At 38.7% G+C, this 14,956-nt stretch overlaps 1 protein-coding gene across 6 annotated transcripts; it reads left to right on the top strand.

The window, feature by feature from the left end:
- Positions 1 to 1,498: 1,498 nt before the first annotated feature.
- LOC114306529 (sulfate transporter 1.3) lies at positions 1,499 to 8,824 on the top strand. Of its 6 annotated transcripts, none has more exons than XM_028251795.2 (14): positions 1,499 to 1,836; positions 4,978 to 5,335; positions 5,598 to 5,646; positions 5,750 to 5,957; positions 6,061 to 6,235; positions 6,305 to 6,370; positions 6,483 to 6,596; positions 6,683 to 6,799; positions 6,902 to 7,028; positions 7,142 to 7,428; positions 7,526 to 7,716; positions 7,966 to 8,051; positions 8,137 to 8,213; positions 8,303 to 8,824. In XM_028251795.2, exons 2-14 carry the CDS (start codon positions 5,000 to 5,002, stop codon positions 8,444 to 8,446), a joined length of 1,977 nt encoding a protein of 658 aa, XP_028107596.2. In that variant the 5' UTR covers positions 1,499 to 1,836; positions 4,978 to 4,999; the 3' UTR covers positions 8,447 to 8,824. The 6 variants fall into 6 exon arrangements, with proteins under 6 accessions (XP_028107596.2, XP_082730471.1, XP_028107598.2 ...); XM_028251797.2 differs by lacking the exon at positions 1,499 to 1,836 and adding an exon at positions 2,579 to 2,699; XM_028251796.2 differs by lacking the exon at positions 1,499 to 1,836 and adding an exon at positions 4,232 to 4,705.
- Positions 8,825 to 14,956: the final 6,132 nt, after the last annotated feature.

The following is a 14,956-nucleotide window of genomic DNA, read 5'->3' as shown; positions in this document are numbered from 1 at the left end:
TTCGTCCCTATTTTCAACGTATGAACTTTTATATATATATACATACATTATATAGCTCTTATATGTTTATCACGTGGGACAAACTGTACATTAGTGAAAAATGAGTTGCCTTCATTTTATAATCAAATATTTGTTACACGATTGGTTTTCATTAAAAACTTAAATAATGAAGTAACATAAATGAGATATTGCCACTTGATTAAAAAATATAAAAATTAACTATCATAATTTCATATGTAAAAACTAAAATAAAATATAGGGTAAATTACAAATACACTGCTTGGGGTTTGCTTAAAATAAAGATCGCTCCATGTGGTTTAAAAAATTACAAATACTCATTTATTAGAATTTTTTATTTAACAGAATTAATTAAAAAAATGAAATTCATAATTGTTCTACTATACAATAATAATATTACTTACATTATTCGTTGAAACATATTTTTAACATCATTAAAAATTGTTAATTGACTTGATGATTTATTAATAAAAAGAGCGATTTGTTATGAAATTAAAAATCTCAATAAGTTGAATGTAATTTTCAAAATTATAACAAGCGATTCGTATTTTAATTAAATATCAAAGAATATATTTATAATTTATCTTAAAATATAATATAAAATACAGAGATACGAAATGTAATTCACCGAATAAAGTTTTTTTCTCGCAAATGTGACCTTGATTTCCCCACCACCGGGACTCTATGGGGAGTGTAAAACTACCCTCCTCACTTAATGATTTGTTTGGGATGTAAGTTGAGGTTTTAATTTTTTTTGTTATTTTAATTTGAGATTTTTTAGTGTTTTTTACTCTTATAAAAGAAAAAATAAATGATTATGGTTAGATATTTATTTTATTTAATTAAAATAATTTATTCTATTTTATATGACTGTTTTAACTTAAATAGACATCCCAACGGGGCTTAAGCTGAACCTAGCTGTCAGCCCCTTCCAGATTCATTACTCCCTACGTCAGCAACTACGTAACCAAAATAGTTTATGGTCAAGTTTAGCATGATTGAAAAAAGACAAAAAGTTAAAAAGTCATTATCCTATTTAAGTCACATCATTTTATTTAAGTTACATCATCTCTCTAACACATCACTTCAAATTCAATCCAAACCCAACTCATATTTCATAAAAAGTCAAAAAATACAGTTATTTAGTCTTTCCAAATTAGGCCTAAGTAATCAATCGGTGTGTGGAGCCCGCAAACAAGTCCAGGTTCAACCGTTGACTACTGACGCCAACAAAGTTAAAAACCCATGGACGAGGTTTGATTGTTTGTTCCTTTCCCAACTTTTGACTTTTCATGCACACGTGGATGGCAGTTACGTAAATTCCGATCTCAATCGCAGCCCATTCGTGTTGTCAAGTCCTAAAAAACAAACACACACACAACACATATATATTAATTATAATTAACAATAATATCATCAAATTCAACACACGTGGTCGGGAAAAAAAATAAAACACATCACATCAACAACATATGCCTATGCCCTTCCGAGTAGATCGCGAAATATTTTCTCTGTTTGGTTACTAAGAAAGTTCATTTCCCCGGCAACCAAACAGCCCGCATTACTAGTTAGTCGTCTTTGAGAAACACCTAATTTTACGGGTTTTTTTTTTTATTAATTTCTGGTTTTTGGTTCTTGGCATCATGATGACACTTGAGAGAGATTTTATTTCTTGAATGATCACCAAGAAAAAGGTGGGTTAAAATTTTCTGGTACATTGAATCTGGACTGGATTTGGGTGTCCCCTCCTTTCTCTGATCTTCTTCAAGGATTGGGGATCTCATCATTATTTTATTCTACAAACTCCTGGACCATCAGGTGTGTTACCAGATTTGATGTTTCTCTCTCTTTCTCATTCTAAAATTGAATTGTAGGTATACATACATATGAAGTGTATGATGATGACCCTATACTAGAATAATTTGAATGGACACCTTTCTTGTAGGTGGTAGTGTACCATCCACTATCAATGGCATTCATGAGGCTAATGAGATTGTGGACCTTATTTTTGGTTCTTTGTTCTCCAAAAAGGACATTGTAAAATACCCACTTCTACAAAAAGTTGCTTGGATTTCTTGGTTTTGATTAATATTGTTTTTTTAATCAATTTTAATCAAAATCAAGAAATGTAGGAGATTGCTTTACTTTTTATATGCTCTGTTTTTATTCTTTTGTATTAGTTAATTAGAATTAGGATAGTAAACGGGCCAAGCAGCCTTGTTTAAGATTGATTTGTTTTTTTTATTGACTTTAAATTGGGTTTAAATTTGACTTGTTTAGTATTTGACTAGCAATTTTTATTCAAGCTGATAATGAGTAGGTTCGAGGAGTTTGATTTTTTTTTTTTTTTTTTATAATACATATAAACTTATCTATCCAATAATACCTTGTTCAAGCTTAACTTGTAAATTTAACAAGTTGTAAACTCTATTCAAGTTTGACTTGTTTATATAGTGAGCCGGTCTCGTTGAGTTTTTATTGAGCCGAATATAAGTCAAGTCAAGTAGTTTGGCTTGTTGGACAATGTAGGTGGAACAAAGCATAATATCTTAGGCCCATTTCCTAATAGCTTGGTAGCATGATATACATTGTTGGGCTCATTTCCTAGTAACTTGATAGCTTGATATACATTGTTGAAGTCATTTTCTAATAGCATAGGGTTAAGGGTTGAAGTCTCTCAGGTAACATTTGATATTTTGTCCCCGTTTGGTTTCTCCCTCTTTGTTTGGTTATTTGTTTCTCCTTTTGTTTGGTTCTCTATTTGTCTCTCTATGTGCAAGATAGGGTGTTAGACCATCTCCAATAGTTATTCAAAACTATCATCAAATTTAAATTTGATGAAAAATTGCTTCTTTTCTTGCTCCAACGGTTTCATCAAATACCTATCAAATTCAGGATTTCACTTTTCTTTAATCAAATTGAGGACCAATGTGTTTTCATCAAATCACTGTTCATTGCCATTAAATTTTCACTATCAGATGTCCTCCGGATGACCACCTCAAGGCAAAAATTTGAGAAAAAATTACACTGGCCGGTCGACCGGTGGTTTGATGAAACCACAAAATCCTCCGTTAGAGCACTTGATATCAAAGGAAGCTTTTACTTAAATTTGGTGAAAAAATTGGTACACCATTAGAGATGCCCTTGGATAGCTTCATATATATTATTGAACTCATTTCCTAGGAGCTTAGGTGCTAGGCTAGTTGTTTATGTATTAATTTTATCAGTTAATTATGATCTATTTGACTGATGGAGTCAAGTTGGCTTTTACAGTTGTTAATTAGGTCTTTTAATTCCATTTTGGGTTTATAAAAATCTTCATTACTTCATTTTTAATTTACCTTGAATGCTGTTTTTTTGGCTGTACATTACAGTATCATGCCAAAATTGTAATGTCAATTTATACTAGATATAGCAATACATTTCTTTTCTCATAGTTTACTTATTGCAGCTGAATTTTTTATTTTGATTTTAATCATGTAAAATAATACATTCTTATCACTGATAATAACCGAAGCTACTCTCTCCTTTTCTCAAGAAAGATGAAATATGTTCTAAATTATTTAGTCAGTCTGTTGTGTTTCGTTTTCTTCGTTTTTGTTTTTGTTTTCGTGTTTTTGGAAATCAAAACAATGAAAACTTAAAGAAAACACCCATCATTTTCATATCTATTTCATTGTTATGCAAAAAAAAAAATTAATGTTTCCTAGAAAAAAGTAGGTTGTTTTAAAAAAAAAATCCCGAAAATAGTTATAAAAAAACAATTTACTCAACAAGTTTATTGTTTCTTTGTCCTAAAGGGCGGCTTTGCCCAATGCTACGCGCATAAGTTCGAGTCATGGAAACAGTCTTCTTCAGAAAATGAGGATAAAACTACGTATATTAATCTCACCTGATATTTCACATAAGACATCAGTGAATACTGGGAAGAAAAAGAAAAAAAAAAAGAAGCTCTTTGTGGTGGCCTCTTGTGATACACAGAAGTTGCTCCCCACTTTTTCGACTTTATTGGCTCAGAATTTTTAAAAGAGAGTTAAAAAGACTTTCTTTTGAACTTTTTATGATAGTAATAAGAAGCACTAATCAAAACAACAGAAAGGAGAAAAGGCTGCTATGTGACCTCAATTTTCCGCCTTCTGTCACCTTTCCTCTCAAAGTCAACACCTCCTCAAACTCTATTACCCCTAATTGGTTTTGTTTTTATTCAAATTTTGTTATCATTTTTCATGTTTTCGGAAAACAAAACATTGAATTCTTTGAAAACACCAATTATTTTCATTTCATAAATTCGAAAATAACTTTTTGGTATTTGTTAAAAAGTGTTTTGCTAAACAGTTTTCATAAACAACTCATTTTTATATGTTTTGCTCAAAAGCACAATTATGGAAGAGATGATCTACTGCTTACATCCATCACTACTTGTTGAATAATCCACGGTTGGGTTAGTCACAATTTTAAAATTTGCCTAAATTTGTCAACTCTGTGTATATTACAAGTAAAAGAGATCCACATTCATGCCTTATTTGCTGTTGTTGAGAGCCTCTCTTTCAGTTGGATAGTTTGACCTGTAACTTGCTTGAGAACTATATAAGAGCTTCCCAAGTGATTGTATTCTTCAAGAAAGAGTTGTGCACTTGAAACATTACTTGCCTTCCCTCCTTAGCTTGCTTCCATTCACTTTGTCATGGTTAGCTCTAATTTTCCTAACTATATTATCCTTCCTACTTTCAGAATCCAATTATAATCAATTTCGAATATGGTTTTCCTCTCTCAAAAAATAAAAAATGTAAAAATAAAGTGGATGTGATTATGTGCATTTGACATTGGAACTTGAAATTTTGGAGTTTGTTAGCCTCATTTTGCATGTAGAAAATATCACAGTTAATCTTTGTGGTGTACTACATTATAAAATCAGCAATTTTTTTTTTTGTTGTTTTTAAATTTTATTTTGTGTTGCAGTTGAATTGAATAGTCCTTTTCAATGGCTCATAACGCGGATAAGGAACTGGAAACAAAAGAGATGGCCACTAGAAGCTTGTCGTCCGCACAATGTCAGGTGCAGAACTCAACATACATTCACAAAGTGGGGGTTCCCCCAAAGCAAAAGTTTTTCAACGAGTTCACAAGCGCTGTGAAAGAGACGTTCTTTGCGGATGATCCTCTACGTCACTTCAAGGATCAAACCAAGTCTCGGAAAATCATCCTTGGCATGCAAGCGGTCTTCCCCATTCTTGAGTGGGCGCAAAGTTACAATTTATCAAAATTTAGAGGGGATCTTATTGCTGGGTTAACCATTGCAAGTCTCTGCATTCCTCAGGTAAATTAGATACTACCAGAAACATGAATGTAACAGAAAACTCAACTGTTTGGTGTCATTTTCAAAATATGTTTTCAGAAAAATACTAACATGAAAAGAGTAAACAATTGAAAGTGATGAGTGTTTTTGAAATTTTCATTATTTTTTTCACCAAATTAGTTTTTAGTATTTTTTAGAAAACAAATTCTGAAACGAATAATATATATATATATATATTCTCATATTTAGACATTTCTAACAATTCTTCTAACTTGTAAAACAGGATATCGGGTATTCCAAGCTTGCAAATTTGCAACCCCAATATGGGTTGTGTAAGTACTTATCAAGAAACCCGCTTGCCTTGCTATAACATGTTTGATGTTTTGTGAGATTTTTAATTGAATTTTTTTCTCATTTGCCCCTAAAATGTCTCAGACTCGAGTTTTGTTCCACCATTGATTTATGCCTTTATGGGTAGTTCACGAGATATAGCAATAGGACCGGTGGCTGTTGTGTCTCTCCTGTTGGGTACTTTGCTTCAGAATGAGATCGATCCTACTAAAAATGCAGCTGAATATCTGCGTCTTGCATTTACAGCTACATTTTTCGCTGGGATCACCCAAGCAGCCCTTGGATTTCTCAGGTGATAACGACATAAACAGTTTGTTCATGTTCTTGCTTTGAGCTCATTTGAAGTTTTTTATTATTGTTATCATATTATGATGGTGGTTTGGATTTTGTTTCAGATTGGGGTTTTTAATTGACTTCCTATCCCATGCTGCTGTTGTTGGTTTTATGGCCGGTGCTGCCATTACAATTGCACTGCAACAACTTAAAGGTTTTCTTGGCATCAAGAAATTCACCAAGAAAACCGATATTATTTCTGTGATGCATTCAGTTTTTGGCTCAGCCCATCATGGAGTAAGTCTCTCTCTTTCTCTCTCTCTCTCTCTCTCCAAGGTACTAAATCTTTTATCACAACATTGGCAGTGGAACTGGCAGACTATACTCATTGGAGCTACCTTTTTGGCTTTCCTTCTATTTGCTAAGTACATTGTAAGAGTCCCCAACTTGTTTTTTTTATTATTATTATAAAAAAAATTATTTATAATTGTAGGATCAAAAAGTATTTCTAGATTCTCACATTCTCACATGATTTGACGAGCAGGGGAAGAAGAACAAGAAATTGTTCTGGGTACCTGCAATCGCTCCACTCATCTCTGTCATCCTATCCACCTTTTTTGTGTTCATAACTCATGCGGAAAAGCAAGGTGTTCAAATTGTAAGTATATATTTCTATATTGTGACCTTTTGAACAAATAGTTTGTTGTCATAATTTTTTTTTAATACTTTTATTGATGACTTCAGGTGAACCATATAGAAAAAGGAATCAATCCTGTATCCGTGAATCAAATATATTTCACTGGTGACAATCTCCTTAAAGGGTTTAGGATTGGTGTTGTGACTGGCGTGATAGCGTTAACGGTGAGCCAATTTCACGTCCACATTGTTATCATGAGAAATTTTGATTTTCATTTCTCTGTACCTAAGTAGTTTTAATTTTAATTTCTTTTTGGTTGGGATTAGGAAGCAGTAGCGATTGGAAGGACTTTTGCAGCCATGAAGGACTATCAACTCGATGGGAACAAAGAAATGGTTGCAATAGGAGTGATGAATATTGTTGGCTCGATGACCTCATGCTATGTTGCAACAGGTGAGAAGTGAGCATGGAAATTAGACAATATGTACTTGTGAAAAATTAAATTACATTGAATCCAGAACTATTATCGATTGATGAGTATATAATAATGATTGTAATTTTTGTAGGTTCCTTCTCTCGCTCGGCAGTGAATTACATGTCTGGCTGCCAAACTGCAGTTTCTAACATCGTAATGTCTTTTATTGTATTCCTAACCTTGAAATTCATTACACCACTTTTTAAGTACACCCCAAATGCCATTCTTTCGTCGATCATTATATCCGCTGTCATTGGCCTAATTGACTTCAAGGCTGCAATTTTGATATGGAAGATTGATAAATTTGACTTCATTGCTTGCATGGGAGCCTTTTTTGGTGTGGTTTTCGCCTCTGTTGAGATAGGTCTCTTGGTTGCAGTAAGTTTTGAGACAGTGAAATTGATCATTTGTAAATTCTAGTAATCAACTAAAAGGCGATTCACCTAATTGATGTGTTTGTTGTTTGTCATGATAGGTCTCAATATCCTTTGCTAAAATCCTCTTACAAGTCACAAGGCCACGGACAGCGATTCTTGGGAGGATTCCTATGACAAATGTTTACCGGAACATACAACAATATCCGGAAGCAACTAAGGTTCCGGGTGTTTTGATTGTGAGAGTTGATTCTGCAATCTACTTTTCGAACTCCAACTATATCAAGGAAAGGTAATGGTGCTTCTTTACTCTCTTTTTTCTCTCCAAACTTATTGGAAGAAAACAATACGAACCTTGAAAATTTCCTACAATTATCAAGTTATACTCAGTTTGAAGGGATAATTAACCACAATTATTGATTGCACATAAAATTTATGAAATGCTATCATTGTTGAAGATGCTTTTGTTGCTTCACCTTAAAAGAGCTTGCATTTAGTTACAGTTGTAGTAGATTTAATCTAATATTTAACTTCTATGCAGGATATTGAGATGGTTGACTGATGAGGAAGAGCTATTGAAAGCTGCATATCTACCAAAAATCCAATTCTTGATCGTTGAGATGTCACGTAAGTACTATTGTTTTACTTGAGCCTCAAACCCTATATGTTTGATCGATTTAAACTGACTCATGATGTTTTTTGTTCATTTCAGCCGTTATTGACATCGACACCAGTGGCATCCAGGCCTTAGAAGAGTTACATCAGAGTCTCCATAAGAGAGATGTTCAGGTAATTGAATTCCTAAAAATGTATTCGATATGCACTTTATAGCATGTTCTTGAAGTTACCTTACAAAAGTCACTCTTCTTGTTGCACAGCTTGTGTTGGCAAATCCGGGGCAAGTGGTGCTTGACAAGCTACACACGTCCAATTTTGCAAGTTTGATCGGTGAGGACAAGATCTTCCTCACGGTAGCAGACGCTGTTGTGACCTGTTCACCAAAATCTGAGGATGAGGTTTGAGATGTGAAATGGAAAGGGCAAGAACTGTACAAGAGAAAATGCGGGTAAGAAAACTAAAAAAATGGAGCATAGGCATATATATAATGTGAAAGAAGAGGAGGGTTGGGTCAAGTTGAGTAGTGGCTGGTGGGGTTTGACATAAAAGTTGTTGAAGAGTGGAGTGTAGAGATCATAATCCACAAGAAAAAGGGTAACAATGCATATCTTCATAGAGCTTATGTCATTTTCCAAAAACAATATGTAACTTAAAGGAGATATGTCCAACTTCACCTGTGTGTATGTTTTGTTGTTTCTTGTTTTCATACACCAGATGCAAGTTCAAAAGTGATGGTGTAACAACAGATGAGATAATTGATGACAAAGGGTTATTGGGAAGTTGTGGAAGGAATACTTTTAGTTTGTGTGTTTAGATTATTAGTTTTTAACTTGTCAGAAACTGCACCATAGTGCAAATTTAATTTATTTTCTTATTTTACAAATTATTCAAAAATTGGGACACACAATGTGAATTTGCACTTAGAAGTATCTGCTACTACTGCTTGTTCAAACGATGAGTGTGCCGAACTCCCAGGCACCTGCACTTCCTTCTAGACAGCACACCGTTAATGCTTGTTTGGCTAGAGGGCACTTTAATACTTAAATCTGCGACTAGTGTGTGAAAAGAACAATACCAAAGACAGTGAACGCAAGAGCCGGAGTATTAGAGTGCCCTCTAATTGAAAAAGTATTGACGGTCGCTTATCACTTGTTCAAACGATATCACAATTAAGTATGCATACATATTCATTCCCTGTACACTTGCCATAATTTTTGAGGACTGATTTTTTCAATCTTTTGGACCTTGGTTCCGTAGTAGCCAGTCAAAAAGATTGAGAAATAGAACCATCTGATTTGATTCGTTCTCAATAGCCCTGAGATGATCATATTAGGGTGATCCTTTTGTCGACGGATGCTCCTATTATACTCGTAGTCTTTGAAGGATGAGAACCAACTATGTAGCATCTACATCGAGAATTCAAATATTGTATACGTCATTAGTCCGATCCTTTGTAGGAGTTTGTAGGAACTACCCGTAATAACGAACTTGCAAAATAGATCTGTTTATCATAGTGATCTGATATTCTACAACTACATATTTCTCCTTTGATTTTAATACTAAGGCCAAGTTTGGCAAGTCCATAAAAAGTCAAAAAGTCAAAAAGTTACTCAAAAATTTAAAAAGTTATCACTATTTACCAAAATTCAAAAATTACGGCTGCACAATTTTCAATCTTAATTTTTCCCTACACACTAATTTATACAATTTTTTAATACACATTTTTTCATAAAAAGTCAAAAAGTTAACTCAAACACCCACATTTTTTTTCTCAAGTTTTTTAGTCCAAAAAAATAAAAAGTACACTTATTTAGGACACCCAAACAACCTCTAACAAAAAGATAAGATTGTTGGACTAGATGAACCCCTAATTATAATTAGAAATGGAGTGTGCTGTGGGACATATGTTAGCATCAGCTTTCCATGAACTTTGCTAATGATGGATTGATATAAAAGAGAACAAAAACTGATGATGTGTTATTGAATTTTTTTTTTTTTGGATAAGACTCACGCTAATTGCAGTTTTATAAGTTATCTTTACGAGTGAAACTGTGAATTAAAGGTTGAAGGTGGGTTTGTCGGGCTTTATTGAATCGTTGATTTGTTGTTCCCCACAAAATTTTTCTCAGACTTGAGTCCATGAAAAGGATTCACACAAAATAAACTCTTATATAGGGACTATTCTATACAATTTTGATGTGATTAGGCCCACAAAGGTCATAGCCCACTATGAACAACCCAATCACATTACTTAGAGCCCAACACATAACTCAACTGACGAGATCCTGAACAACTGGAAGCCAACATGGCACGAAGAACTAATGATATTCAGACATGTGGCAGGCAAAGGACAAGCCACATCAGCAGATAAAGATCTGCAAAGTTACTGCCACTGCACATCGCAATTAATGCAATCCATCACAGCATTTATTACGACAACACCTCTCCATCGGAACAAAACCCCCTCACCCTGAACAAGGTAAGCTACAGCATAGACTTTCGGCCAAGGTGGCAGGTCGGAAGGGATGGCAAAATGATTACCAAAGGATATAAGCAGACGTTGAAGACAGAAAGAAAGTTAAGTTTTCTATCTCCAATTCATATCTCCACATTTCACTTCTCTCTCTCTCTAACTTGCTCGTCGGAGGGTTCGTTGGGGGACTCCCCGTTCCCCGTTGAACTCCTGTGCAGGTTCTTAAGTGGCCTTGGCCATCCAGATATCGATTGGAGAAGCGTGGACCAGTTCGACCCATTCCCTCTGGAACCCGTTGTATCGTAACTGTATTATCAATTGGCGCCATCTGTGGGAAGGCTTTGCTCCTCGCGCCAGTTGTGTTCACTGTCGCCGGAGACCCTATTCCAATAACCCTTTCTCATTATCCATCGAAGTGTATGGTCACGACTAGATCCATGGCTTCTCACCAAAATGTTGCCGACCACCAAGCCGACCCCCCCAATCCAAACAACCCATCACAATATTTCATCGAGCTTACCAACAGCATTAACTGCATGGCCGAGCAAAACCAAGCCATGATCAATGCCCTACTCCAAAGAAACCTTCCTATGCCCCCTCCACCGCCTCCTGATATTCCTCCCAACTACGAACAAGCCCCGAGCCATACTATCCCGCAACCTAATCCGCCCAACAGAGAAGGCTTACAACCCCCTCTCCTAGGTATAAACCTGTCACCCCGGGGCCCACAACCATCGATCCCAGCACCAATCCTTGAAGGAGAGGCCAGCAGCGTCCAGCCCCCGTTGCCCTCCAGAGGTGACCACATCCCTCTCTGGGACGCGGAACTCCGAGCCATGAAGCTCCAACTCCAAGGGGTCATGCAGAACAGCTAACATAAACCCTCTATCATAGCAAACTCACCATTTGTCGCCTCCATTCGCGACAAACCTCTACCCCCCAAGTTCAATATGCCCACCATCGACTCTTTTGACAGTACGACGGACCCAGTCGACCATCTGGAGACCTACAGAACTCTCATGATCCTCCATGCATTCCCTGACGAGATCATGTGTCGAGCTTTTCCCGTGACACTGAAGGAGTCAGCTCGGCTGTAGTTTAGCCAGTTACCAGCAGACTCCGTCTCCACTTTCCAGCATCTCAGTGACTCCTTCCTCAGCCATTTTATTGGAGCCCAGCACCAACGACGCCCGGCAACCCAACTCCTCAACATTTGACAGACCGAGGGGGAGTCACTACGCAGTTTTGCTACCCACTTCAACTATGAATGGCAACGGGGCGGGACGGGGCCGGGGATCACCCTCCCCGTCCCCGATCCCCGATGGCCAAAACTTCCTCATCAACAGATCAAAAAACAACATCACCACCACCAGATCAAAAAATCAATAACAGATAAAAAAAATAAATAAATAACAAATTTGTTTTGTTATGGTATTTCGTACAAACCCTCTACACAAAAAAAAAAATCGTTCAACAAAAAATAAAAAAATTCACTTACAGATTTGTTACAGAGATCTGTATTCGTTCAAAAAAAAAATTTGCATACACAAACAGATCTGTATTCGTTCAAAAAAAATTTTAAAAAAAAAATTTGTATACATACATACACATACAAACCCAATACACATATGTTAATGGTATTTCCAAACCCTCTACACAAAACCAAACCCTAGGGCATGAGGCTGAGGTTTGGTTTGGTTAATGGTATTTCATACAAACCCTCCACACAAAATCTGTTTCAAAACAAGATCTGTATCGGTGGAGGACGATCGGGGGAGGAGGACGACGGATGAGGACAATTGGCGTCGGAGGACGACGAACGACGGAGGAGGACGACGGAGTAGGCGATTGGCGTCGCGGAGAGGTGCGAGAGTGAGAGTAGAAGAGAGAGGAGAGAGAGAGAGGAAGATAAAAGGGAGAAGAAGAGGCTGCGGTTTGGTTCAACCAAACCCTATATATGTTATATATATATACCCTATATATGTTATATATATAAGGGCAAAACAGTAATTTTTTATCGGGGAAAACGGGGCGAGGATCTGGGCGGGGATCGGGATCGGGGTCGGGGTGGGGCCGGGGCTGAAACATGTATCCCAGTCCCCGGCCCGTATATCATCGGGGATTTAATTTTTAATACCACCCCCGGCCCGTCGGGGGTATTTTTCGGGGAATCACCACTCAATTCGGGGTCGGGGGATCGGTTCCCCGTCGGGCCGGGTTCCGATTGCCATCTCTAGCTTCAACACCGAGGCCCTGGAAGTAGCGAAAAATGATGACAAGGTCATCCTCACTGCTTTCATGGCCAGTCTACGGTCGTCCGACTTCCTGTTCTCCCTCTCTAAAAACCCCCCGACCCCCATGGCAACCCTACTCTCCAAAGCCCAAAAATACATGAATGCTGAGGATTTCCTAGCCGCCCGGCAAGATCCAATAACCAAAAACCCGACCCCCAGAGAAAATAGAAAAGACTCAGAACCAAGAAACATCCAGTATAATAGCCAAACACCATATTATACCGACCGACCCCCCCGAGCCGACCGGTCAGCACCAGTCCGACTGCCCGGTCGGTTCGAGCGGTACACACCCCTTAATTCCCCCATGGAACAAGTCCTCAATCAGATCCAGCGGGACTACCCCCTTAAATGGCTCCAACCTTCACGAACCCCTTCTAATCAGAAAGACCAGTCCAAATATTGCCGCTTTCACCAGGACCATGGCCATAACACCGATGAGTGCGTTAACCTCAAAGATCAGGTCGAGACCCTCATATGCCAGGGACGTCTTAGCCGGTTCACGGACACCCGCCCTCAGCAGAGGCAAAGAACTGAACCCCTCAGAAACAACCGCCGGCGCACCCCCCCTCGGCAGCCAGCCCAACCTAACCAAGGCCATGATCACCCTCCACAGCAACCTCGGCCGCCAGGCAACCCCCCTCTACCTGTTAGAGAAATCAGAGTCATTTTAGGCGGCCTTGCTTGCAGGGGACCATCCCGCTCGGCTCAGAGGGCAGAACTCAAAATGATAAGGCAGGGCTCAGACAAAGCAGTTGCCACGGTCGGTCGACCCTCCAAACAGCCTAAGCAGTGGGCCGAGCCTATCACCTTCACAGACGCCGACTGTACAGGCATCGGCTACCCTCATGATGACCCTCTCGTCATTTCTTCCCTCCTCTCTAACTACAAGGTCAAACGAGTTCTCATCGACAACGGCAGTTCTTCAGACATCATCTTTCTCAACTGCTTTCGCCAGCTCAAAATTGAGGAGGAAAGTCTGTCTCCTCTCCAAACCCCTTTGGTCGGTTTCACTGGCGACCGGGTCACCTCCATCAGCTCCATCGATCTTCCCATCACAATCGGTGAGTACCCACAACAGACTACAAAGTTGCTCACTTTCTTTGTTGTCGACTGCCCATCCGCCTACAACATCATCCTTGGCCGCACTGCCCTAAATGCCTTCCAAGCTATCACATCCACTTATCACCTTGCCGTTAAGTTTCCCACCAATCTCGGGGCCGGGACTGTAAGGGGAGAGCAGACCGTGGCCAGGGAATGCTATGTTGCCTCACTAAAAGAAGTCAAGCTGAAGGAAGCCATGATCATTGAAGGACTTGACGTTCGGGATGAGGACGAGCTGGTCAGAAGGGAGCCTGTGGAGGAGCTCGTTGAAGTTCCCATCGACCCTACCGACCCGGCAAAAACGGCCAAAATCGGTAGCCAATTGTCCCCCCAAGCAAAGACTGACCTTACTGCCCTTCTAATTGAGCACAACGATGTATTTGCCTGGACCCACTCAGACATGTTGGGCATTGACCCCTCATTCATAACCCATCGCCTCAGCATTGAACCCCATTTCCAACCTTACCGCCAGAAGCAGCGCATTTTCCATTTGGAGCGCAATACACTCATTGTCGCAAAAGTCGACAAGCTCCTTGAGGCACAATTCATCAAAAACGTAGACTACCCTAGATGGTTGTCAAACGTGGTCCTGGTCTGCAAGAACAATGGTAAATGGAGACTCTGTGTCGACTACTCAGACCTCAACCGAGCGTGCCCCAAAGACAGTTATCCTCTTCCCCGCATAGATCTGCTAGTCGACGCTACAGCCGGTCACCAAATGCTCAGCTTCATGGATGCCTTCTCTGGATATAACCAAATTCTGATGCACCCATCTAATCAGGAACACACCTCCTTCATTACTGACCGAGGCACCTACCATTACCAAGTGATGCCATTTGGACTGAAAAATGCTGGGGCCACCTACCAACGGTTGGTCAGCGCCGTTTTCCATCATCAGATCGGTCAAAACATGGAAATATATGTCGATGACATGCTAGTCAAGAGCAAACTCTCCGCTGACCATCTGACCGACCTGCGAGAGACCTTCGCCACCCTACGGAAGTACCAAATGAAGCTCAACCCGGAGAAGTGCGCCTTCGGCGTAG

Source organism: Camellia sinensis, chromosome 6 (genome assembly GCF_055761805.1).
Source record: "Camellia sinensis isolate YWXY chromosome 6, ASM5576180v1, whole genome shotgun sequence".
Classification (NCBI taxonomy): Eukaryota; Viridiplantae; Streptophyta; class Magnoliopsida; order Ericales; family Theaceae; genus Camellia; species Camellia sinensis.
The sequence above is the reverse complement of the archived record's forward strand: the minus strand, read 5'-3'. Positions and strand labels throughout refer to the sequence as shown.

What these genes read in the sequence shown, in the direction of transcription:
- LOC114306529 (XM_082874345.1), top strand. Translation starts at nt 5,000, where the DNA reads ATGGCTCATAACGCGGATAAGGAACTGGAAACAAAAGAGATGGCCACT. An exon ending in TTCTATTTGCTAAGTACATT is followed by an intron (nt 6,371 to 6,482) that starts GTAAGAGTCCCC and finishes TTTGACGAGCAG; the next exon opens with GGGAAGAAGAACAAGAAATT. An exon ending in TCCATAAGAGAGATGTTCAG is followed by an intron (nt 8,214 to 8,302) that starts GTAATTGAATTC and finishes CTTGTTGCACAG; the next exon opens with CTTGTGTTGGCAAATCCGGG.